The 27,686-nt window shown below is 37.2% G+C and overlaps 1 protein-coding gene and 1 long non-coding RNA gene across 5 annotated transcripts in view; both read left to right on the forward strand.

The window, feature by feature from the left end:
- The first annotated feature begins 420 nt into the window (after nt 1-420).
- CEP85L (centrosomal protein 85 like) overlaps nt 421-27,686 on the forward strand; it is a 163,338-nt gene continuing 136,072 nt past the window's right edge. For 3 of the 4 annotated variants that reach the window (XR_014804810.1, XM_003121248.6, XM_084958157.1), the window contains exons 1-2: nt 421-865; nt 15,115-15,276. Coding sequence is in view for 2 of the 4 variants with exons in the window: in XM_003121248.6 (XP_003121296.4) it covers nt 793-865; nt 15,115-15,276 (235 nt within the window). In the remaining 2 variants the exon portion in view is untranslated. Of the gene's footprint in view, nt 866-4,409; nt 4,672-15,114; nt 15,277-27,686 lie in introns of those variants that run through there. The other variant, XM_084958159.1, reaches the window with a different exon arrangement.
- Nucleotides 19,440-25,217, forward strand: LOC146406049 (uncharacterized). The gene is made up of 2 exons (XR_014804829.1): nt 19,440-20,295; nt 20,400-25,217. It is a non-coding gene; the product is annotated as an uncharacterized LOC146406049 (long non-coding RNA).

The raw sequence follows: 27,686 nt of genomic DNA on the forward strand, positions 1-27,686 counted from the left end.
CCCACAAACGATGTTTGTGGAATTCATGGTTGACGACTTTAATCCCAAATGAGGCTGAGAGTCTCCCTCAACCCCTCCTGTGTAAAACTCTTCCATCTCAAGAAACCTCGAGGGGAGAGGCAGGTCATCCACGTCTTTCTCAGGTGCCCCTGAGGGACTACCCAAGGGACTGGGGCGATGGGTGGTGGCGAAAACCTAAAGATTAGACCCAGTACCAAGTTACCGCCCTCTTCGTAACCGATAATGGCTCCGGGCTGAGAAACCAGGGACGCAGTTGGTAGGTCGGAAGAGCATTCGCCGCTGGCAATGCACAGCTGCGTAAAGGAACCCACCGGGACCTGCCCACAGTCTCCGCCCCGCGCCGCGCACGCCTTATATAAGCGCCCGAGGCCCCGCCCCCTACAAGCCCCGCCCCCGCTTAGATCGGCCTCCGGCTCCTCAGGCGGAGGGGGCGGAGAGAAGCCGCAGCTGCAACTTCGCTTGGAGCCTCTGAACCTGGGCTCAGCCGGAGACCAAGCCGCCGACGCCGCAGGGCCTCCGCTTCCCTGGCTCGGGCCTCAACCCAGGCGGCTCGACCATGGCAGCCGCCGCCGCTGTAGCGAATCTGGCTCCTGCGGTCCCCGCCCGTCGCTGAGCAGCCGTTAACCAGCCCGCCCGCTCGCCCCCCCGCCGGTGCCTCCTCGGCCCAGGCTCCGCACAAGTTTCCGCCGCCGAAGAGGCAGGAGGCGAAGGCAGCGGAGGACGGACGTGGGGAGTCGGGCGCCCCCGGCCCACTCGGCACTCCGGCCCGCAATGTGGGGGCGCTTCCTGACTGCGGATGCCGGCGGCAGGGACAGCCCAGGCGGAACCCGCAGCTTCCCCGCGGGTAAGTAACGGGACAGGCCCCTGGCTGCGGTGGGGGTCGCGGCCGACTGCGGTGCCTCGGGACTCAGCCGCCGCTCCCCTCCTTCCTCAGGCCTGGCTTCCCCCTGGCCGCCCGCCCCCGACGCCGCGCGCCTGCCAGCCAGCCCAGCTTCCTCCAGGCTGCCGACACCCGGCTCCGCGGGCTGACATCTGGCGGCCCGCGTCCCCGGCCCTGTCCGCCCCGCATCTCGGCGCACCGGCCCCGCGCGGCTCGGTGTCCCGGCCGCTCCTCCGGCCGCAGCCCCGGCGCCCCAACTTACAGCTCGCCTGGGCCTCCTCGGGTTGGGCTTTGTTGTGCGACCTTCTCCTTTTTCCTCCTGGGGTGTGCGGCCGACGTGGATAACGGGGCTCACGGAGACCCAGACGGGAAGGTCGCTGCGACCGTGCTGCAGCCGCGGCGGCGCGGGGCGCGTCTCGGAGGGCGGGGGGCTGCTGCATCTGCGCCTGCAGCCGCTGCTTTAGGGCGCGTTTGGGGGCGGAAGGAGGCTGCGGCTGATGCCTTGGCTGCAACCCCCCCCAGGGGTCCAGCCCCTCCCTGAAACCTGGTTACCGCCCAGCAGTCCTTTCTGGAGGACATGTCCTGCCAGAGCCCATCGATTTTTGAGCAACCGGAATGTTAATCTATTTGCCTCTCCTTGGCCCTTTCAAGGAAAATTTGGGGTTTGCTGCGTTGGGTGTGCGAAGGGACCTGTTTGTAATGCACAGCCATTTAATGCCTGCGTCGCTTAAAAGTTGTGTAGGAGCCACCAAATTAGGATAAATCTTCCCCTAATCAGGATATTAAAAAAAAAAAAAAAAGGCTTGGGTTACCTGTGACAAGTTATTTGACTGACGTTAATGGTTCTTTCAGGCACTTTAATCTTAATTGGATTTTGAACCCTCCCTTGAGTAGCTGCAAGTTGTATGGACCACTTATCCAGAAAAAAACCGCCATATGTACATACACAATTTTTTTCCTACAATTTTAGGAGCTTCCAGGACTTCTGTTAAGTAGCCTTCTTACACAAAATGTTTGAGCTCGATTCGTGTAACTGACATTTTTGTAGACACTTTAAAAGTTATTTGCAAAACAAAAAAGCAGAAGCAGCATTTGGTTTTTTGTTGGTAGTGTTTTTGCAATTTAAAAAATATCAGGCATAAACTCAGATTTGTATTAAATTTCAAATAATGCAATTCTGCGATGTTAGAAACTTGTGACGTGAATATTTTTTAGACCTATATAAATTTCTCTGCCTAATTGAGGGTGTAATTGACAAATAGAAATTGTACATATATTTGCTATGTGCAACTTGGTTTTGATAGACGTATGCATTGTGAAATGATCTCCACAATCAAACTAGTTGACATATGCATCATCTCACATAGTTACCATGCTTTGTGTGTGTGTGTGGTGAGAAAAGTTTAAGATCTATCCTCTTAAACTTCAAGCATACAATACAGTATTGTTAACTGAAGTAGCATACTCTACATTAGATCTAGATATATGTAAGTTTTAAAATCCAGAGTTAGATTTGAAATAATTCTCTTAAATTTGGTCCTGCAACACTTTTAGAAATAATAGAAGAATAGGCACAAGTTTAGTTAAAAAATATATGTAAGTAGGAAATTATTTTCTCTAAAATGTATGCTATTTGTCCTAAGAGGAGACAGCAGTTGAGAGGTTTCTGATGCTTAGTGAGCATTTAAAAATCTTCAATCAAAGTAACTTCAGTGAGTGAGAAGACACTTTATTATCCCTAGGGGCTGGAGGGAGTGGTTTCAATTTATCTGTACATGTCAAAAGCCATCTGTAATGTCTTGGTAACCTAACCTTTTAAAATTTATTTGTAATAATAACATGTTTGAAGGCATAATATCACCCAAGCACCGTCTTCTTTTTTCCATTGTTTTCTCTGAGAAAGAAAATGTCATAGTGCATACAAATTGTTAATTAACTAAAGAAAGGACTTTGAAAGTTATATTGCAGCCTTTGTTGTGGCAAAAAATAAATACTACCCAATTTTAAGAAACTTGGACAATGTTGTCTTTATCCAACATGTATTTTATCTCACCTCTGACAGTGGTAAACCTTTGGTAAGTCAGGACAGCCTTTCCAATAAAATTTTTTTTCAGATGTATGCTGAGAATAGATTATTTTGATGGTATGGTGTAATTATTAATGCTTATTTTCTTCTTGGGCAAAGCAAATATTTAAAATTATTATTTTTGTGTCTTTTTTTTTTTTTCTTCCCCTGGGCCACCCCAGGCTAGGGGTCTAATTGGAGCTGTAGCCACCAGCTTATGCCAGAGCCATAGCAACGTGGGATCCGAGCCGCCTCTGTGACCTGCACCACAGCTCGAAGCAATGCTGGATCCTTAACCCACTGACCCAGGCCAGGGATCGAACCCACAACCTCATGGTTCCTAGTTGGATTCATTAACCACTGAGCCATGACGGGAACTCCTATTTTTTTAGTTTAAAAAATTTTCACCTTAGATAAAAAACTTGTGTGGCTTCTTTAGCAAATGTGCAGATGATGAAGGCCAAGATAATGACCTCTGAGTTGATTCATGTAGGCATTTTTTTTCTTTATAAGAACTTAAAGAAAATTTATATATTTGAAACATTGTCCATTATTATCTTTTGACTACCTTGAGCGATTTTAGGGCTTCTCTGAAAACGGAAGGAACCAGTCTTCTGATTGAATTTATCAGCAGTCATTTTGGTTTTGAGGGCTAGTATGAAAACAGGGATAAGTAAATAATTTCTGGTACTTAAATGAATTTGTCTCAATATGTGGGCTAATTCTAGGTGTTCTGAAACTAGTTTGTTCATACAGTTATATAACTAAAGAGAAAAACAAAGGTAATATTGAACTAATTTTCTAAAAAATTGGAGAAAACTTTCTTTTTAAGGTAATGGCAGTAAAAACAAGTAGGAATAATAAGTGTGGTTTGGAAAATACTGAACTTTTGACCTTTGATTTAGGATTTAATTTTGTTTTGGCTTTACTCAAAGTTTTTCAGCATTACAGAGTAACTGTTATAAATGAAAGTAAAATGAATATATTTCCACAAAAAGATTAAACAATTCCCCCCTTTTTTTCAATTGGCAAATGTGTTTAGAAAGCTACTTTTAAATAGAGTAAGTGGTATGTCTTTTATACACTTTGCGTGCATTTGAGAACACTGTTATTTGAAATGTATAATAGTTTCAAAATTGGATAAAAGATGGATGTATTTCCCTTAGATTTAAAAAATCTGGTCATGGAGATGTTTTGCGTACATATACCTAGTAATACTGAATTTGTTTCTTTTTATAAATCATACTTAATATCAATATATTTAACCCTCAACATTTTGGAGTAGGATATAACAGTTTTAAAATGTGCTAAAAATAAAATGTTATAGAAAACACTTACATGATCCGAAGAAACGTCATTTGTGTAGTGCTTTGAGCTTTAAATCTACCTTTTCCTGGTTGATGTCCATAAGGTGTTTAGTGATGTCATAATGATGGTGGTAGTAACTGGTATGTTATGTCAAATACTAAGTTTTTCTGTGGTTATGAATTAAATGAACCCTTAAAGTACTATGGTAACAATGAAACATAACTCTTCTGCCTAAACTCAATTGGACATACTCTTTTATAATAGACATCGGTGGGTAAGGGGTGAATCTCAACTTCAGTGATGACTTTTCTGAAATGAACCTGATTATTAACTGGAATTTGATAGCTTCTTGGCTTGAATCAAGCTGATAAATTAGTCTGAGGCCAGGCAATAAATGGTGAGTTGACAACCTCTGTTGTCATGTTGTGAATGTTTTTGTATATAGAGAATAGACAGTTTTTACAGTCTTGAGTTTTCTGACTGGATGAAATGTATGTATGTATACTCTGAGAAAATGATGAAGAAATGAAAGTTCACAGATTTCACTGAGTTATAGCTTAGTTAGTTCCCTCAAATTGTGCATTAAAAATGAATAATGTGATCACCTAGATAATTTCTAAAGGTACAAGATACTAATTTATTATTACTACTTTAAGGACATTCATATTTGTACTGGCAAAATAATATTCTACAAAATGGAGTATTTTGTATAAGGTCATTTTAAGAATGGAAATGATCAACATAAAAGAACATCAAATGGCTCTTTTCATACTAATATTTTATTCCACTTTCTATTTCTCTTTAATTAAAAAAATCATTGTTGACTAGCATAGTGCTTGGCATGTGCATAAGTACTTGGTAAATGTGAGTCATTCTTTCAGTAGATTTTGGGTGGTAGGCATTGTACTAGGCTAAGGGGATATATCATTGAACAAGAAAGGTAAGGTCCTAGCTCTAATGGAACTTATATTCTCGTAGGGAGGAAACAGTCTATAAGTAAATGAACAAGATAATTTAGCAAATGTTAAGTATTGTGAAGAAAAGGGAGCTGGGTGAAATGGCAGAGGACGAGTAGATCTGGGTAGAGGAGGCCTCTGTGAGGATGTAGCATTGTTGTGGGACCTGAATGATGAGAAGGAACCAGACATGAGGGGAGGAGTGTTCTTGCAGAAGGTATAGGGACAGCTCTAGGGTAGAAATGAATTTGGACAGTTTGAGGAATATCAGGGTCAGTGATTCTGGAGCATAGTGAGCAGAGATATGAGGTAAGGAAGGCCTATTAAGCTAAGGTGTTACAAGAAGTTTGGATTCATTCTGTGTGGGGGAGGGTAGCTGTGGAAGGGTAGGGGGAATGAGTGGTCATTCTTAGACTCAGTACATTGAGTGCTACTGTGAGGCAGACATTGTTCTGTGTTTTGTGTACTGGGGAAGTGAAACAGACATTCCCTGTCCTTGGTGTTTAGAGATCACTCCTGGCTTCTTTGTGGGGGAAGAAATTGCAGCATGGTGGGGGGAAGATTGACAGTAGGAAAGCCAGTTAATAGGTCATTGCAGTAACTGAGAGATGATGGTTTAGATTAGAGTGGTAAGATTCAGTTGGAGAGAAGAGAATGGGTTCGGAATAGGGAAATAGAGCTGACAGGCTTTACTGATGGTTTAGAAGTAGCCGGGGAGGGAAGGAGGAATCAAAGATAATTGATCGAGGTGCCATTTCCTGAGGTGGGGAAGAATATGAGGAAGATAAGTGGAATCTAGAGTTCTGTTTTAGCCATGTAGAGTTTGAGGTGAGGTTCAGGTGACATGCTGTGTATACAAGTTTGGATCTCAGTGGAGAGTTAGATGAAGTGGAGGTAGTAGGCATTTTGAGAGTTACCTGTGTATAAACGGTGCTGAAGGGTGATGACATATAGTATAGAGAAGACAGCACAGGTTAATATTTTCCGGTCAGGTAGAGGAAGAGGAGCCATCCAGAGAGACTGAGGAGCAGGCAGTGAGGTTGGAGTAAAACCAGGAGAGTGTGGTGTTCTAGAAGAGAGGAGACAGAAGGGAGTCTTCACCAGAGTCTCTGTTTCACTGAGAAACTTAAAACATTTAAAACTGATAGGTATAAAAGATTGTCTAATCCAGTTAGCGTACTTTATTGTGTAGAGATTGGTGCATGAGTGCTCAATAAGTGTTTTGACTGCTTTCTCCTTTACCACTTCTCAAGCCAGGGTGACCAACTGTCTGGGTGTGCCTGGGACATTCAGTTTTAGAAACGAGGGGAAGTGTCTCCTGGATGCCTCATATTGAACAGTGGCTGAGTCTTGACTAGAGGACTGTGCGCATGGCATCTGAATTGGTCAAGTGTTCCTTCTGTCAGAATAGATTTTCTTAATCAGGGGACCAGAGTTTGGTGTTTAATTTTATTTTGTGCTTTGGCCTGAGAATCTACCTCAAATTGGTAACTCTATCTCTACTTCTTTTCTCTGTAATAAATTGCATTAAGACTTCATTAGGTAGTACTAAATTAATTCAAGTCATTGATAACATTTTGAATTACTTTTAGGATATTTTAAATTACTTTAAAGAGAGTAACTTTAAGATCAGGAAACTTTGTTTTATGCCCTCTTTACATAGCAGATGTCTTCATTGCTTTATTGATGCTGTGTTTCAGTACTAAAGTCTTTGTGGGCTTTTTTTGTTGTTTTAGGGCCACACCCGAGGCATATGGAGGTTTCCAGGCTGGGGGTCCAGCTACAGCTAACAGCCTGTGCCATAGCCATAGCCACAGCCACAGCTACGCAGGATCTGAGCCTCGACTTCGACCTATACCACCGCTCATGGCAACGCCAGAGGCTTAACCCACTGAGCAAGGCCAGCGATGGAACCTGCACCCTCATTGTTCCTAGTTGGGTTGCCCTAAAGTTTTAAAATGAACTTTAATTAGTTATGCTTCTGGAAGAGAATGGGAAGAAAAATTTGGACTGTGTTTTGTGTAAAGCTTAAAATTTTCTATGAGATGGTTACACTCCTTTATAGTGGCAAAGATTGTGTGCTTATTGATGTTAATAAATATATTTTGCTTTGTCATGACATTACTGGAACTTTTTAAAAGCTTTTTCATTAATTCTGAGCATCCTATTTCAATTTAGGAAAATGTACAAAAAAGTTTGTCTAGAAATTTATAAATTTTCTCAAAACTTGATTTTGGAGTGTTTTAAGACTAAAGCTTGGTTTTAATTTTGGCATTTAAATGTATTGTGCAAAGCACTTAGGTATCAGAAAATAAAAGGCTAATTGAGAAAATATTAGCTACTGTTTCCTTCGGAGGTTAATAACTACATGAATTCTTATTAGATCTAGCATTAGGTCTAACAACTTTATTTAGGAATGTTTATTTATTTATTTATTTTTTGACTTTTAGTTTTCTCCTGGGTGCTGATGAGCCTCCTTAGGTTTGCAGTAATTTGCTACTATGTAGAATATTTTCTCTATTAATTGACATTATGAAATAGTTGTATTCAAAGACAAAGGTAAACCCTTCTGGAATACCACTTATTATACTTCCTCACATTTGTAGAAGTTTTATTAAAAAAGTTTTTATCATACTTCATTTTTTCCAGCTTAGAAACAAAGGCTTATGACAGACTAAATTAAATGTGGCCCTCATTCCAAATGGCCACCAAAATACTTGTTGGAATATAGCATTTCATGTAACCAGAATATAAGACAGGAATCTTTGGCCTAGCCACATATTGAAATCAGAAGGCACATCCTTTTTTTTTTTATGTTGCTTGCTACCCTAATACTCTTGAGTTCCTTGTTTTACATGTAAGTGAATATTACTGGTTTGAATTCAACCAGTGTTGAATACTTTTTCTGTGAAAGGTGAACCACTCATTTATCCATCTGATCATTGTTCTTAATTGAGTTAATTTTAACTTCAGCCTGAACCACCCTAGTTTAAAGCTCTTCCTTGTTATACTAGAATTGAAAACAAGGAAATACAGAATCATATCTGAAGAATGATATAGGGGTGTTTTTAAACGTTATTTTTAATGATAGTTTTAGTAATGGTACAAATAGGTACTAATATTATTTGCACTAATAGTACAAATAATAGTTAATGATTGAGCTTCCAGATTATTTATTTACTTATTTATTTTTTAGGGCTGAACCCATGGCATATAGAAGTTCCCAGGCTAGGGGTCAAATCGGAGCTACAGCTGCCGGCCTATATGCAATCCAGGATCTGAGCCACATCTGCGACCTACACCACAGCTCTTGGCAGCACTTGATCCATAATCCACCGAGCGAGGCCAGGGATCGAACCTGCAACCTCATGGTTACTCGTTGGATTCATTTCTGCTGCACCACAATGGGAACTCTTCTTTCTTATACTTAGCAAAGAATACTAGTTGACGATTACTTAAAATTTGATTCAAATCGTTAAATGCAAGAAAGTCAATTAACTTAGATTGAGCTGGATTTTTTTTCCCAATTTGATTGAGATATAATTGATAATATCATACTAGTTGAAGGTGTACAGTATAATTTTATATATGTGTATATTGCACAATGATCACTGCGGTAAGTTTAGTTAACATCCATCACCACATACAATTTTTTTTTCTTGTGATGAGAACTTTTAAGATTTACTCATTTAGCAACTTTCAAATATACGGTGTAGTATTGTTAACTGTAGTCACCATGCTGTACATTATATCCCCAAACTTATTTTCCCTATAACTGGAAGTTTGTACTTTTTGACAACCGTTTCCCATTTCCCCCACCTTCACACCCCACCCTTGGCAGCCACCAGTCTGTTCCCTGTCTCCATGAGTCTGTTTGGGTGCTTTTTTTTTTTTTTAGATTCTACATATGAATGAGATCATACAGTATTCTTTTTCTGTTTGGCATATTTCACTTAGCATGATGTCCTCAAGTTTCATTCACATTGTCACAAATGGCAAGATTTCCTTTATTCTTATGGCTGAATAATATTCCTTTCTACCTAAATACATTTTCTTTATTCATTCATCTGTTGATGGACACTGAGGTTATTTCCATGTTTTGGCTATTATAAATATTGCAGTAGTGAACATGGAGGATGCAGATATCTCTTTGGGGTAATGGTTTTATTTCCTTTGAGTGTATACCCAGAAGTAGGACTGCTGGATCATAGGATAGTTCTATTTTTAGTTTCTTTCGTAACCTCTAGACTGTTTTCCATTGTGGCTGCACCAGTTTACATTCCTACCAGTATTATACAAGGATTCTCTTTTCTCCACGTTCTTACGAACAGTCGTTATTTCTTGTCTTTTTGATAATAGCCATTTTAACAGGTATGAAGTGATATCTCAGAGTGGCTTAGATTTGCATTTCCCTGCTTGTTAGTGATGTGGAGCACCTTCTCTTATACCTGTTGGCCGTGTATGTCTTCTTTGGAAAAATCTATTCAGTTCCTCTCTCCATTTTTAAAATCAGTTTTTTTGTTTCTTTGTTTTTTTTGCTGTTGAGTGGTATAAGTTACATATATTTTGGATATTTATTCTTTATCAGATATATAACTTGCAAATATTTGCTCCCATTCAGTGGATTGCCTTTTCATTTTGTTGATGGTTCTGCTGTGCAGAAACTTTTTAGTTTGATGTAGTCTGCTTTTTACTTGTACCTTTTATTGCCTTTTGGTATCAAATAAAAAAAATCATTGCCAAGGTTGATGTCGAGGAGCTTACCACCTGTGTTTTCTTTTAGTTTTATGGTTTCATGTCTTACATATTTAACCCATTGCCTTGATTTTTATGTATGGTATAAGGTAGAGGTCCACTTTCAGTCTTTTCCATGTGATTGTCCAGTTTTCTCAACACCGTTTATTGAAGAGGCTGTATTTCTGGGTACCTTATTCTTTTCCATTGATCTGTGTGTCTGTTTTAATGCCTGGGACTTTAAAAAATATCTTTATATATTTGCGTTTTTTTAAAAAAACTCTGTTAAGATACATTTGTGCCATATGTTAAAATCTAATATACGGCGCAAATGAACCTTTCCATAGAAAAGAAAATCATGGACTTGGAGAATAGACTTGTGGTTGCCAGGGGGGAGGGGGAGGGAGTGGGAGGAAAAAAAAAAAAGCCTTGTAAGATAGATATTGTAATTTTTTTCTCTTTTTACACATGAAGACACTGAGGCGCAGATTGACAAAGTGATTTACTCAAGGTCTCACTGCTTGTGAGGGGTGATACAGAACTTGAAGCCAGGCAGCCTAATTTCACAGTCCATGTTCCCTTCCACTAAGCTACACTGTTAAATCTATAATTAAAAAAAAAGTTAAAGCTATTGGAGTCACTTACTGTAGAGACAAACAGTACTGAAATGAAGTATTGGAGTGGGATGAGTAACATAAATATCTCTATATTAAGTTTCTTGTATCTTAACTCGGCATTCTCCAGTGTAGTACAAGATTTTCTGTCTCCCCCCCATTACTATTAATGTGAATATTTTCCGTGTTTTAATATTTAATTTTTTGGTGACTTTTTGATGCCATTGGGGGTTGTTTTCCTACATTTATTAACAGTTTTGGCCAGTAGGGCCTCAGATCACTTGTGAGGGGGGTTCTTTTTTTTTTTTTTTTTTTTTTAGCTGCTTTGGAAAATATTTACCAACCTTTAAATAGATACTTAAATGCAAACTAGCCCAAGGGGTAGTTTAAAAACTATATTTTGAAATAAACAGACAACAACAACCAAAAAAAAAAAAAAAAGAACCACCCATTTTAATTCTAAAATAAAAGGAAGAATATTTTTCAAATCTAATTATAAAACTTCTAGAATTTTAATTTTAAACCAGGAACATTTATTGGGTACCCAGTGATTATGATGACTACATTTATTGAGACCCTTTCTGTGCAACTCTGTGCTAGAGACTAAAAAAAGTTACCTTTCACTGTTTCTATTTGGTGAGGGAGAAGAAAGTCATACACATCTGGGTTAATAAAATTTAGAAAATGCTATTCTGGGATTTTGAATGATATATTGGGAGAGCACAAGTAGTAGTTATTTTAATACCACTTGAAGAAATCAGAGAATACCTTTAGAACAAGTTTGATTCTAAACTGGGACTCTTAAAGAAGAGAGAGAAGGGAAATAACTTGGACTCACGGAAGAACCTGATCTGTTGGGAGGCAATAGTTAGGTATGTGCAGCTGTGGAGTGTAGGGGAGCTGGCTTCTTGAGGTACGAGTTGTAAAGTATTAGAAAATTAGGTTCTCAATGGGTGAAGAATTTTGCCAAACTTAAGGAGTTGAAGTTTTGTTTAATATGTAGTAAGGAATCTATAGATCTGTGTAAGCAAAATAATAATGTAAATATGTTTTCCGGAAGTAGGGTAGATGCTGGCTTGGGCAGAGTTAGTCCAACAGGAGGTCTGTGTAGCATTCTAGCCCAAAGACGGATGATCTGTGCCAGTGGACAGGAGGGGAGAGATCTAGTTCAGTACTACTGAAATGGACTGAAGAGTCAGAAATGGACTAGATGTGTTGGGTGTTTTGGTTGTATTCCCTGGATTTATTCTTTTTTAAATTAATTGTACATTGATTTCTATGGCTAGTAAAAGTGAGACGTTGAAAGCCACTATTCTGAACTCAGTGCAGAAGTACTTTGTTAACATTTCAGAGATGTGAAATTATGAGAGGTGTACCTTATCTCAAATAAGGGTTAAATGTGCTTTGATATTTTCTGTTCTGTTCTGTTTTATTTAAAAAGGTTGACCATAATCCAGTGAATGGTTGATTTTTAGAAAACTCTAAATTTTGTATTCATGGTTCCTATTATATATTCAGCTTTTTATTTAAAACTGTAAGTCTGCTTTGCCAATGGTGTTTTATTTTTTCTGGCTTAGTGTTATTTAAAAAATTTATAGAGAATTATAGTAGAGTATTGTGGAAGACTTGATGTTGTATACATTTTTGCTTCAGAGAGAAAATAAAATATAATAGGTTACTTATTCATTTGATGCTAATCTTCCTATTATTTCCAGTGTGAGAAATATTAATAATTTTAAAAAAAGCTATCATTATCTCTGGGCATTCAATTATTTAAAATAATTGAAATTGGTATTAAAAAATGTAATATACTGCTTTCCAAAGAGAAGTTCCAATGTGTGGTATCTTAGGAATCTTTTTTGTTCCTAAAGAAAGCTTCTGTCTTTGTTCTAGAGAGAGCTAATTCTATACAGTCATTTAATTGCTTTAGTATGATAGGACCTAGGTAAGACTTTATTGTCAGAGATCACTGAGCCTTATTTTAAGTTTTTTTTTTTTTAAGTGCATAGCATATATCTAGAAACTGAGTAATTCCTATTCTAGTAGTGTGGTTTTATAACTATTGTGTGAGAAAATTTTCCTTAGATCTCCTGGTAAGCATATTTCCTGTCTAGTTTTTACTGCTTTGTGATTCTGGATTGACTTGAATAGAGACACAGCATGTCATTCTTCTCAGATTGAATTTCTTCAATTTCGATTAAAGATTAGAATGTTTTTTTAATCATAACATTTTGTTAAATGTCTTCAGTGTTTTAGGCACATACAGTATGAGATCTTTTTAAAAAACAGTAGTTATATTTAAAGGTTATGACAAATGTGAATTCAGGCTGGAGAAGATCAACTTTCATAGATAATTCTTTTATTATGTTTCTGTACTTTAGGAAAACTGAATTGCTTTGTTTCTTTAAAAGGAGAAAGCTTAGCACAGATAAGATCATTGTGATGCCCTTATTAGCAAATCAAAATATCTTACTATGGTTTTTTTTTTTTTTTTTGTCTTTTGTCTTTTGTTGTTGTTGCTATCTCTTGGGCCGCTTCCGCGGCATATGGAGGTTCCCAGGGTAGGGGTTGAATCAGAGCTGTAGCCACCGGCCTACGCCAGAGCCACAGCAACGTGGGATCCGAGCCGCGTCTGAGACCTACACCACAGCTCATGGCAACGCCGGATCGTTAACCCACTGAGCAAGGGCAGGGACCGAACCCGCAACCTCATGGTTCCTAGTCGGATTCGTTAACCACTGCGCCACGACGGGAACTCCACTATGTATTTTTTAATGACAATATTATACTGTTTAGATTACTATAGCTTTATAGTATGGTTTGAAATCAGAAAGTTTGCCTCCAGCTTCTTTCTTCTTTCTCAGGATTGCTTTGGCTATTTGAGGTCTTTTGTAGTTCTATACAAATTTTGGGATTGTTTTTTCTATTTCTATGAAAAATGTCTTTGTAATTTTTGTAGTGCATTGAATCTGTGAATTGCTTTGTGGACATGTTTGTCATTTTGTGATTCTTATGTTTATTAAGCTGCTAGAAAGCACTCCTTGCATGCCAGTTTCAATAGTGTACAAACGATAATTCTGTAAAGATGTTTTATTTTACATCTTGATTATAAGTGTTCAGTCATTTCCCCTTAGAAACAACTGCAATTGCAAACATAATACTCAAGTGGGAGTACTGTAATTATATGATAATAAATATGCTTTAAGGTAGCTATTCAGATCATCTGTGATATGTGTATTAAATTTTAAGGGTATAATTGAAATGAAAGCTCAAAAATTCTTGTACAGAACTTGTTAACTCTTACAAATAAGTTTACAGACTTCAATTTTAGAATCACTGTTAACCATTAATAAAGATATGTGCTTTTATAACTTCTGTATAAAATTTAACATTTAGAATTGCTCTTCCAAATTACTGTAAAAATTTCTCAGTGCTTATCCTTTATTTCTGTACCTAACTTTTATGAACTGGTAATAAATAGTTGACAGACTGGCACAGGTCTATGGCTGTATTTTGAGTGGCATTGTAGTAGACAGTAAAAGAATGAAGTGAGCATAAAGGGAGGATGATGGATAAATCAGAAAAAGGCAGGAGTTCCCGTCGTGGCACAGTGGTTGACGAATCCGACTAGGAACCATGAGGTTGCGGGTTCGGTCCCTGCCCTTGCTCAGTGGGTTAACGATCCAGCGTTGCCCTGAGCTGTGGTGTAGGTTGCAGACGCGGCTCGGATCCTGCATTGCTGTGGCTCTGGCGTAGGCTAGTGGCTACAGCTCTGATTCAACCCCTAGCCTGGGAACCTCCATATGCCGCGGGAGCGGCCCAAGAAATAGCAAAAAGACAAAAAAAAAAAAAAAAAAGAAAGAAAGAAAAAGGCAAATATAAATTAAGTAAAAATGGACAAGATAAGTGAAAAAAAGAAGATGGAGAGAACATTGAAAAGTGATAAATTGGCTAAACAGTGAAGATTTAATGTAACTCAAAAGGGAAAATTGAATAAAGAGCCAAGAAGATGCTCTGGTGTTAAACTTTTATTCAAAGAGAATTAAAGAAATAAAATCAATTAAAATAATGCAAAAATAGATTTTTGGCTTTCCATGAGCATATTATACTTACATTGTCATATAGTTTGTTTCAGTTCGATCTTGTCTGGGTTCCACTTCTCAGCTAACACCTGTTTATGGGCTCACAGATGCCTGCCTATCAAATATTACAGAGCAGAGTGCTGACATTTCCAGGTAGATTGATGATAGATCTGACATTTTAAATAAGGCAGTAGTTCATGTTTGAAAGTTCAGTGTCTATAAGCAGAAATCAGAGTCCTTTAGCCAAAGAAAGCTGCTAAATCAGCACTGAATTTGTATGTGTATTAAATTTATTTGGTGACTCTTATGTATCATTCATCTGTTTAAATTATTGAGGGCAGAAAATAATCTTTTATACCTTATTTGCATTTTTTTGCAAGCTCAAAAGATGTCTTTTACCTACTCACAGACATTGTAAATGTGTTAATAACTTTTGTATATTTTCTCTTTGTAGGCCCAGATTATTCTTCATCGGCATGGTTACCTGGTAATGAATCATTGTGGCAGGCCACAACTGTTCCATCTAACCAGAGAAATAACCATATCAGGAGACATAGTATAGCTTCTGACAGTGGTGACACTGGCATTGGAACTTCCTGTTCTGACAGCGTGGAAGGTGAGCTAAATTCTTAATGATTAGACATAAATCTTTGTAGAATTGTTACAATTGAGAAAATTCAAGGACTATGTTTTCTTGTTCCAAATATAAATATTCAAATTATAGTGTTTGAATATTTAATAATGCTTAGTGTTGTTATATGTAAAATGAAATTGTTCTTCTAATCTTGTTATTTTTTTCTTCATTCATTTTTAACTGAATTTTTTATTTTGAAATAATTGTACATTCACATGTGATTTAAAGAAATAGTACAGAAATTCTGTGTACCCCTTATCCTACCCTCTGCATAGTATCTCGCAAAACTACACTACAGTGTCATAGCCAGGATATTGACACTGATACAGTCAAAACATAGAATGTTTCTGTCACCACATTATATACTTCATGCTGCTCATTGCCACTCTCCCTCCATCCTCTTAACTCTTGGAAACCACTAATCTATCCACCATTTCTGTAATTTTGTCTTTTCAAGCATGCCCTGTGAATGGAATTGTATAGTGTGTAACCTTTTGGAATTGGCTTCAATGGGCTTTTTTCTCTGGAGAGTCATCCAGGTTGTTGTGTGTATCAATAGTTTATTTCTTTTTATTGCTGAGTAGTGATCAGCAGTGGTGGTATTGGATAGACACATTTTGCTTAACCATTCACCCATAGCAAGACATCTGGGTTGTTTTCCAGTTTCTGTCTATTAGAAATAAAGCTGCTCTAAACTTCATGTACTGGTTTTGGTGTGAACATATGTCTTCATTTCTCTGTGGTAAATGTCCAGGAGTGCAATTGCTGGTTACATAGTACTTGCGTGTTTAGTTTTTAAAGAAACTGTCACACTTTTCCAGAGTGACTATTTTATTTCCATCAGCAGGGGAAATGGATCAGTTTGCAATCCAGCTTTCTTTTCATCCTTGCTGGCCTTTGGTGGTTTTTAAATTTTAGCCTTTCTGATAGGAGTGTAGTGATAGCTCATTGTGGTTTTAACTCTTATTTTCTTAAAGATGAATAATGTTGAACATTTGCCATCTATTCTCTTCGATGAAATGTTCATGTTTTTTGCACATGTTCTAATTGGATTATTTCTTTTTTTTACTGTTGAGCTTTGAGAGTTATTTATATATTTTAGATACTGATTGTTTGTTGGCTGTTTGATTTGCCAACATTTTATTCCATTCTAACTTGTCTTTTCATCCTCTAGCAGTGTCTTTTGCAGAGTAAACATTTTAAAGTTTGTAAGTCCAGTGTATCAGTTTTTGCCTACATGGATTGTGCTTTTGGGATCAAGGCTAATAACTCTTTAAGTAGTCCTAGATCTTGAAGATTTTTGTTTTTTCCCCTAAAATTTTAATCATTATATGTTTTCCTTTTGTCTTTGAGCCATTTTGAGTTCATTTTTTATAATGTTTGTAGATTTGGGTATCCTAAGACCACTCTTAGGTTCAGTTATCTGCTAGAAAGAATCAAAAAACTCAGAAAAGCTGTTATACTAATGGTAATGGTTTTTTTTTTTTTTTTTTTTTTTTTTTTTTTTTTTGGTTGGTTGTTGTTTTTTGCAGCTAAAGGGTACAGATTTAAAATAGCAGTGGAAGAAAGACAGTATAAGTAGTAAAGGGCAGGGTCCAGGAGATGCCAGATCCAACTTCCAGTTGTTCTCTCCCAGTGGAATTGTGTGAACGGTGATTAATTCTCTTAGCAGAGATGTGTGACATCACATATACAGAGTATTGCTCACTGGGCAAGGTCATCCAAGCCTTGGTGTCCAGGTTTTTTATTGTGGTAGGTTATTCTGGTTTGATTGACTGTCTGTGTGGATGACCTTAGGCTCCATGCCTTGAGAAGTCAAGCTGATAACGCATGGTTCAAGGCTCCCACCATAAATCACATTCTTAGCATAGGCTATATGTGGTTACCCAAGGTCCCCAAGTAGACAGATGCAGTCTTAGTATGCTGGATATTTCAAGGGTTTAGAGGTTACACCTTAGAAGCCAGACCTTTCTTGTAATATGCAGGGTATGGAAAACCTAGACGTGCTGAGTTGATCCTTTCTGCACAGTGTGAAATTTAGATTAAAGTTCATTTTCTTTGCTTAAGAAATCTTGAGAATAATTTCCCCTTTATTCCTTTCAAAATTGTTTTAGCTATTCTGCTTGCTTTGTTTTTCTATATAAGTTTTAAGAATAATTTTGTCTATATCTACAAAAAATCTTGCAGGGAATTTAATAGGAATTGTGTTGTCCATATATCATTTGGGGAGAATTGCCTTCTTTACTTTGTTGAGTCTCCTTATCCATTAATATGGTATATTTCTCCATTTATTTAGATCTTAATTTCATTCACCAGTGTTGTATAGTTTTACAGAACTGTAAATGTTTTGTTAGATTTATAGCTAAGTATTTTATTTTGGAGAGAGTGATTGTAAATGGCATTTTATTTTCCAGTTTTGGTATCATTATGTTAATTGTATCTTGTGACATTGCTGAACTCACTCTTTCATTGTAGGAGGGTTTTCTTTGGTGTATTTCTTGGGACTTTCTCTGTAATATGTAAGTAGAGATGTTTTACTTTTGGTCTGTATGCCTTTTATTTCTTTTTCTTCACTTATTGCAGTAGCTAGAACACCCAACACAGTTGTTCAATATGAGTAGTTGGAATGGACGTTATTTCCTTTTTTGGCTGTACCTGCAGCATATGGAAGTTCCCAGAACAGGGATTAAACCCATGCCACAGCAGCGACCCCGGCCGCTGCAGTGACAATGCCAGATCCTTAATCTCCTGTGCCATAAGAGAACTCTGAGGAGTGGACATTCTTGTCTTTTTCCTAATCTTACAGATAAAGTATTCAGTCTTTCACTGTTAAGTAGCTGTATAACAGCTATTAGATGTAGGTTTTTTGTAGATGCCATTTATTCAGTTTGAGGAAGTTCCCCTCTAGTCCAACTCTGCTGAGTTTGGTTTTTTTTTTTTTTTAATGAATGGGTTTTGCATTTTGCAAATGATTTTCTGCATCAATTGATATATGATATTCTTCTTTTAGCTTATTGATATGGTGGTGCATTCCATTGCCTGATTTTTCAAATATGAGCCAGCTTTCCATTCTTGGAATTAAATCTGTTTGGTGATGGTGTAAAAATTCTTCTTATGTATTACTGAATTCTATTTGTTAATATTTTATTAGGGAATTTTTAAATGTATCCGTAAGGGATATTGGTCTGCAGTTTTCTGTTGGTTACTTTCTTGTTGTATTTTGATATCAGAATAATACCAGCTTTATAAAATGAATCTGGAAGTTTCCCTCGTATTTCTCTGGAAGATAAATGTGTAAAATGATGCTAATTCTTCTTTAAATGGAAGAATGGTGGAATTCTTCAGTGAAACCATTTGGGCCTAGAAATTTTTTTAATAGTTTTAAAGTCATTAATCAAATTTCCTTAACAGATAAAGGACTATTCAGATTCTCTTTAAAGTTGGATGAGTTGTGGCAGGTTTTTTGTTTTATTTTATTTCTGAGAAAGTTGTCCAAGTTGTCAAATTTATGTGTGTTGAGTTGTTCATAGAATTCTTTTATATCTCATTCATGTCTGTAGCCTCTGTAGTGATATCCCCTCTTCCATTCCTGGTATTGGTAATTTGTGTCATCTTTTTTATCTTTCAGTCTTGATATCAGTTTGTCAATTTTATTGACATTTTCAAAGAATCAACTCTGTTTCATTGATTTCTCTTGTTTCCTGTGTTTAATAATTTCAGTGGTTTATACTCTTTATAATCTTTCTGCTTTGGGTTTATTTTGCTGTTTTTCTAAGTTTTTAAGTTGGGTGTTTACAATAATTGATTTGAAACTTTGCTAAGATGTATTCATTTAGTGCTATAAATTTCTCTCTCAGCACAGGTTTAGTTGTGTTTCACAAATTTTGATATTTTGTGTTTTCATTCAGTTCATTATAGTTTCTTACTTTATCTTGAGACTTCCTATTTGACCCCAGGAATATTTAGTAGTATGCTGTTTAGTTTCAAAGTGTTTTGAGATTTTCCTGCTATCTGTTATTAATTTCTAGTTTAATTACATTGTGATCAGAAACATACTTTATGATTTCATTTTTAAAAATTTTTTTTTTTTTTTTTTTTTGTCTTTGTTGTTGTTGTTGTTGCTATTTCTTGGGCCGCTCCCGCGGCATATGGAGGTTCCCAGGCTAGGGGTCGAATCGGAGCTGTAGCCACCGGCCTACGCCAGAGCCACAGCAACGCGGGATCCGAGCCGCGTCTGCAACCTACACCACAGCTCACGGCAACGCCGGATGGTTAACCCACTGAGCAAGGGCAGGACCGAACCCGCAACCTCATGGTTCCTAGTTGGATTCGTTAACCACTGCGCCACGACGGGAACTCCCATTTTTTAAAATATTTATCAAGGTTTGTTTTAGGTCTTAGCATATGGACTATTTGGTATATGTTTTGTGAGTGCTTGAAAAGAATGCCCCTTTGCTGTTGTTGGGTTGAGTGTTCTATAGATGTCAAGTACATACTGTTGGTTGGTAGTGTTGATTTTTTTTTTTTTTTCTGTATCCTTGATGATTTTCTGTTTAGTTGTTCATTTGCTGAGAGAAGAATTTCTCTTGTGGTTCAGCAAGTTAAGAATCCAACTAGTATCCATGAATAGGTGGGTTTGATACCTGGCCTCTCTCAGTGGGTCAGGGATCTGGTGTTGGTGTGAGCTGTGGTGTAGGTTGCCAACGTGTAGGTTGCAGATGTGGCTCGGATCCTGTGTTGCTTTGGCTGTGGTATAGGCCAGCAGCAGTAGCTCCCAATTGACTCCTATCCTGGAAATGTCCATATACCATAAAATCAGCCCTAAAAAAGCAAAAAAACAAACAAACAAAAAAAAAACTTAAAAAAATTTTTAATTATAGTTGTTTTACAATGTTCTGTCAATTTCTACTATACAGCAAAGTGACCCAGTTATACATTTATATACATTCTTTTTTTTCCATATTATCCTCCATTATGTTCCATCGCAAGTGATTAGATATGGTTCCCTGGGCTATACAGCATAAAAAAATTCTTTCTAAAATTTTTTTTAAATTAAAAAAAAATTTTTTTTTGTCTTTCTAGAGCCATACCTGTGGCATATGGAGGTTCCCAGGCTAGGGGTCCAGTTGGAGCTACAGCTGCCAGCCTATGCCAGAGCCACAGCAAGGCCAGATCCGAGCCACGTCTGTGACCTACTCCACAGCTCACGGCAACACCAGATCCTTAACCCGCTGCATGAGGCCAGGGATCAGACCTGCAACCTCATGGTGCCTAGTCAGATTCGTTTCCGCTGCACCATGATGGGAACTCCAGAAAAAAATTCTTACTTAAATAACTATTACTATATCTGATAACTTTGCTGGAAGTTGCATAGAGTGTTAATTTCTTGTATCGAATATCACTTGACTAAAACATATAACTTAAGGAAAGGAAGAAAATATATACAAAGGTAGTAAAAGATAAATAAATGAGAATATGAATTACAAAAAAATCTATTAAGTATATGACAAATTCTTTTGTTAAATTGAAAGGTGAAAATAATTTATATATATACTACTGTTTCTTTACTTTCCTTTTTACTTTCTCTAAATTTAACATTTTATATCCTGTTTCCACAATCTTATTTAGTTTGTGAATGAATGCTCTTAGAACTATTGATTTTATTGTAACTTTGTTCAAGTAATGTCATTCATGTTTGGACCCTTGGGATAAAGTTGACAGGTTATATTATATTGATGGTTGTGTAGTAGAGTTTTCTACTTAGTTGATTTGAAGTAGCATTTTAGTATAGTATTTTATGTGTATTGCTTTTGAAGTTGATTTCAAATTCTTAAGAAGAAGTTGATACACTAAAAGAATTAGATTTCCAGAAGGAAATAGAAACTAACTCAAATTTAACTTTTTCTAAATGTAAAAATTTATTATATTTAAAAAATATTGCTTTTAAGGACATTACTTTCATTAGGAGGCGAGTGATATTCCTCAAATATTAATGAAAATATTATATAGACATATTTTTTCAAGCTTTTGGTTACTTTATTAAACTATAAGTGATATAGCAGGATTATTCCCTTTTGGTAATAATTAGTCATAGTGTTAGAATTGAATGAGTATTTGTTGATTTATTTACTTTCTACAGCCGCACTTGTGGCACATGGAAGTTCCTGGGCTAGAAATTGAATTAGAGCTGCAGCTGCAGGCCTACACCACAGCCACAGCAATAGTGGATTTGAGCTGCATCTGTGACCTATGCTGCAGCTTGTGGCAGCGCCAGATCCTTAACCACTGAGTGAGGCCAGGAATCAAACTCACATCCTAACAGAGACAATGTTGGGTTCTTAACCTGCTGAGCTGCAATGAGAACTCCTGGATGGGTCTTTAGAGATCGTATAATTAATTAGATTATTATATAATTGAGTGAACCACTTCCCCAAAAGATGAAATGACTGCTCTTATCAGTATGGTGGTTGAGAGCTTAAGTTTTGGTTAAATGTGTTATCACTTAATTATCTGTGCAACCTAGAATAATTCTTCATTTCTTTGGGCCTCAGATTTTTAATCTCTAAAATTGGAGGTAATAACTTTTAAAAATGTCTTAAAATTTAGTGATATGACTTTTAAATTGCTTAGTGCATTTTCTTTGTATTATCATCATTGCTTTAAAAATAATTCTTATTCTCCTTCCTTGCAACTTTACTTTTTTCATGTCTCTTTCTTTACATTCCTTCTGCATAGGAAGGTTCCCTTGGTGACTGAGCTGAAACAGTAATACTTTTTTTTTTTTTTTTTTTTTTTACTCAAATGAATTTATTACATCTGTAGTTGTATAATGATCATAACAATCCAGTTTCATAGGATTTCCATCCCACAACCCAAGTACATCCCCCCACCCCCCAAACTGTCTCCTCTGGAGACCATAAATTTTCAATGTCTATGAGTCAGCATCTGTTCTGCAAAGAAGTTCATCACGTCCTTTTTTCATATTCCACATGTCAGTGAAAGCATTTGATGTTGGTGTCTCATTGTATGGCTGACTTCACTTAGCTTGATAATTTCTAGGTCCATCCATGTTGCTAAAAATGCCATTATTTTGTTCCTTTTAATGGCTGAGTAATATTCCATTGTGTATATGTACCACCTCTTCTTGATTCACTCCTCTGTCGATGGACATTTAGGTTGTTCGCATGTCTTGGCTATTGCAAATAGTGCTGCAGTGAACACTGGAGTACATGTGTCTTTGCGAGTCGTGGTTTTCTCTGGATAGATGCCCAGGAGTGGGATTGCTGGATCAAATGGTAGTTCTATGTTTAGTTTTCTGAGGAATCTCCATCCTGTTTTCCACAGTGGTTGCACCAATTTACAATCCCACCAGCAGTGTTCTGGGGTTCCTTTTTCTCCACACCCTCTCCAGCACTTACTGTTTGTAGTTTTTTGGTGATGGCCATTCTGGCTGGTGTCAGGTGGTACCTCATAGTGGTTTTGATTTGCATTTCTCTAATAATGAGTGATGTTGAACATCTTTTCATGTGTTTTTTGGCCATCTATATGTCTTCTTTGGAGAACTGTCTGTTTAGATCTTCTGCCCATTTTTTGATGGGGTTGTTTGTTTTTTTTGGTATTGAGCTGTAGGAGGTGTTTATAAATTTTGGAGATGAATCCCTTGTCAGTTGATTCACTTGCAAAGATTTTCTCCCCTTCTGTGGGTTGTCTTTTTGTGTTGTTTAGGGTTTCCTTTGCTGTGCAGAAACTTTTCAGTTTGATTAGGTCCCCTTTGTTTATTTTTGTTTTTGTTGTCGATCCACTCAGAGGTGGATCCGAGAAGATGTTGCTGTTGTTTATGTTGGGGAGGGTTTGGCCTACATTTTCCTCTAAGAGTTTGATAGTGTCTGGTCTTCTATCTAGGTCTTTGATCCATGTTGAGTTTATTTTTGTGTATGGTGTTAGGGAGTGTTCTAATTTCATTCTTTTCCATGTGGCTGTCCAGTTTTCCCAGCACCGCTTATTGAACAAGCTGTCCTTTCACCGTTGTATATCCTTGCCTCCTTGGTCATAGATGAGTTGGCTGTAGGTGTGTGGGTTTAATTCTGGGCTTTCTATCCTGTTCCACTGATCTATATTTCTGTCTTTGTGCCAGTACCTTGTGGTTTTGAGGACTTTTGCTTTGTAGCATAGTCTGAAGTCTGGGAGCCTGATTCCTCCAGGTCCATTTTTCTTTTTCAGGATGTCTTTCGCTATTCTGGGTCTTTTGTCCTTCCAAACACACTTTAAAATATTTTGTTTGAGTTCTGTGAAAAATGTCCTTGGTAATTTGATAGGGATTGTATTGAATCTATACATTGCCTTAGGTAGTATAGTCATTTTGATAATATTAACTCTTCCAGTCCACGAGCATGGTATATCTTTCCATCTATTTTTGTCATCTTTGATTTCTTTCATCACTGTCTTATAGTTTTCACAGTACAGGTCTTGATACACAAACAAAGAAAAATAAACTCAAATACAACACTAAAGATAGTCATCAAACCAGAAGAGAGAACAAGAGAAGAAGGAAAGGAAAAAGAGCAACAAAAACAAATCCAAAGCAATTAATAGAATGGCAATAGGAACATACATATCCGTAATTACCTTAAATGTTAATGGACTAAACGCCCCAACCAAAAGACATAGACTGGCTGAATGGATACAAAAACAAGATCCATATATATGCTGTCTTCAAGAGACCCACTTCACTTCTAGGGACACATACAAATTGAAAGTGAGAGGATGGAAGAAAATATTTCATGCAAATGGCGATCAAAAGAAAGCTGGAGTAGCAATACTCCTATCAGACAAAATAGACTTTAAAATGAAGAATATCTTAAGGGACAAAGAAGGTCATTACATAATGATCAAAGGATCAATCCAAGAAGAAGATATAACAATTTTAAATATCTACACACCCAACATAGGTTTACCACAATATATAAGGCAACTGCTAAGACCATTAAAAGGACAAATTGACAATAACACAATCATGGTGGGGGACTTTAACACCCCACTTATAGCAATAGAAAGATCATCCAGACAGAAAATCAATAAGGAAACACAGGCCCTGAATGAAGCATTAAACTGGATGGACTTAATAGATATTTATAGGACATTCCATCCAAAAGCAACAGAATACACATTCTTCTCAAGTGCACATGGAACATTCTCTAAGATTGATCACATCCTGGGCTACAAATCCAACGTTGGTAACTTTAAGAAAATTGAAATCATATCAAGCATCTTTTCCGACCACAGCGCTATACGACTAGAAATCAACAAGAAAAAAATTGCAAAAACGCAAACACATCGAGACTCAACAACATGCTACCAAACATCCAATAGATCACTGAAGAAATCAAAGTGGAAATTAAAAAATACCTAGAAGCAAATGACAACAAAGATACAACACTCCAAAACCTATGGGATGCAGCAAAAGCCATTCTAAGAGGAAAATTTGTAGTAATACAAGCCCACCCCAGGGAACAAGAAAAAGCTCAAATAAACAAGCTAACTTTACATCTAAAGCGGCTAGATAGAGACGAACAGATGAGACTTAGTTAGTAGAAGGAAAGAAATCATAAAGATCAGAGCAGAAATCAATACAATAGAAACGAAGAAAACCATAGAGACGATAAATGAAACAAAAAGCTGGTTCTTTGAAAAGATCAACAAAATCGATAAACCCGTAGCCAGACTTATCAAGAAAAAAAGAGAGAGGACTCAAATCAATAAAGTTAGAAATGAAAAAGGAGAAGTAACGGACATCACAGAAATACAAAGGATCGTAAGAGACTACTATATGCAACTATACACCAATAAAATGGAAAACTAGAAGAAATGGACAAATTCTTAGAAAAGTACAATCTTCCAAGACTAAATCAAGATAAAATAGAAAAGATGGATGGACCCATCACAAGAACTGAAATTGAAACTGTGATTAAAAAACTTGAAACAAACAAAAGTCCAGGACCAGATGGCTTCACAGGCGAATTCTATCAAACATTTAGAGAAGAGCTAACACCTATCCTTTTGAAACTATTCCAAAAAAATTGCAGAGGAAGGGATACTCCCAAACTCATTCTGCGAGGCCACCATCACCCTGATACCAAAACCAGACAAAGATACCACAAAAAGAAAATTTTATGCCAATTTCACTGATGAACATCGATGCAAAAATCCTCAACAAAATACTAGCAAACCACATCCAACAATACATTAAAAGGATCATACATCATGATCAAGTGGGATTTATCCCAGGGATGCAAACGTTCTTCAATATCTGCAAATCCATCAGTGTGATACACCACATTAACAAACTGAAGAATAAAGACCCTATGATCCTCTCAATAGATGCGGAAAAAGTCTTTGACAAAATCCAACACCTATTTCTGATAAAAAACCCTTCAGAAAGTGGACATAGCGGGAACCTACCTCAACATAATAAAGGCCATATAGGACAAACCCACAGTGAATATCATTCTCAATGGTGAAAAGCTGAACGAATTCCCGCTGAGGTCAGGAAGCATACGAGGATGTCTGCTCTCGCCACTACTCTTCAACATAGTTTTGGAAGTCCTAGCCACAGCAGTCAGAGAAGATAAAGAAATAAAAGGAGTCCAAATTGGAAAGGAAGAAGTAAAACTATCACTATTTGCAGATGACATGATACTATACCTAGAGAACCCTGAAGACTCTACCAGAAAACTGTTAGAGCTCATCCACGAATTTGGCAAAGTCGCGGGATACAAAATTAATACATAGAAATCAATGGCATTTCTATACACTAACAATGAAAGATCAGAAAGAGAAATTAGGGAAGCAATCCTATTTACCATCGCATCCAAAAGAATAAAATACCTGGGAGTAAACCTACCTAATGAAACAGTAATACTTCTGCTGCCACTCTCACAGCTTTGTACTTATAGTGTTGCTTTACTTTTGGGTTTGCTTGTTGTTTGTATCATAGAATAGGGACTGCTTATGTACTGGGTCCTCAGTTTTGTTCAATGAAGCAATGCATATATATATATATAGACTTGCAGTTAAGGTTCCTGTTTTAGCCTCCTTTTGTACTTGGTATTTCCAAGGATAGAGCTTCTTTGATGTTCTCCCAGAGAGGTGAACTCTCTGTGCTGCATCCCCAAGACTCGTGTTTTTTTCAGTAATTAATACTCTTCATTTTTCAGTATCTGGCATTTTGTTATAATCTCTTGTTGCTGACGGTTCTATATTGTTCATTGCTCTGAGTTTCCATCTTACTACCTTTTTATTATTTCAGTGGTTCTTAAGAGGGAATGAGTATATAACTTTGTGAACTCAGGCAATGATATTAAATCAGAAATTTTATCATATAGATAAAAATGAAAAAAAATGAAGAGAAAAAGAACCAAAAAATGATTGTGAAGGTTTTCCTTAAGGTCAACTACTTATATGTATTTCTTCTGCTTTCCCCTTATTGATTTTAAAAAGGTAATAAATCCTCATTTATAATAGCGTAAAGATGAATATAATTTTACAAAATGTTTTGTATTTAAAATATTATTAAATTTATGGTCTTTGAAAGTTTTGAACCCATATAGAATTAAATAGAGAAAAAGTAAAATTTCCCTTTATTTCCTTCCTTCTCATCCTTGCTTTGTTTTCAGAGGTCACAAATGTTATTATTGCGTTTCATGTTCTTCCAGATCTTTAGCTCTGCATTTATTCACATACACGAGTTTTAAAATAAAACTGAATCATCCCATATATGCTTTGTGATTGGCTTTCCTTCCCCCTCCCTCCTCACTTCTCTGTATTGGATTTCTGTAAAAAAATTTTTTTCACTGTGCTGTGAATTGCATGACCCTAAGCCACATCACCTGAGGCTCCTAGTACTGCCCTATTCTCCAAGGAGATCCAACCATTGAAATAAGCCTAGGACATGGCATTGACCTCTTAGGAATTTAAGAGTAAAAGCAGGCTTTCATGGGAGTCTGCTTTTTGATGCTTTGAAAGTAACACATAGAATCAAAGTCCTTTGGCCAGTTTACAACAGATGAACCAAATAACAAATCAGAGAGTAAAATAAGCCTACTATTTCTATTAGATATGTAGCATTTCCATAACACACACATCAACCAAAGTACTTCTTAATTTTTTTTTTTTTTTTGACTGCGCCTATGGCACATGGAAGTTCCTGGGCCACCTATCGCACCCGCACCACAGTTGTCACAGCTGTGGTAATGCTTGATCCTTTACCCACTGTGCCACAGGGGAACTTCGTCAACCTAAGTGCTTTTTAAAGACACATGCTTGTTTATTTGGAAATTGAGTACATGATGTAAAAAGATAGCATTTCAAAGTAATAAGGAAGGTTTACGCCTGAA

The sequence above is a fragment of the Sus scrofa genome, chromosome 1, assembly GCF_054392235.1.
Source record: "Sus scrofa isolate SSC_HxYL_T2T_F1_AM1 chromosome 1, Sscrofa_HxYL_maternal_Yorkshire_Landrace_v2.0, whole genome shotgun sequence".
Taxonomy (NCBI): domain Eukaryota; kingdom Metazoa; phylum Chordata; class Mammalia; order Artiodactyla; family Suidae; genus Sus; species Sus scrofa.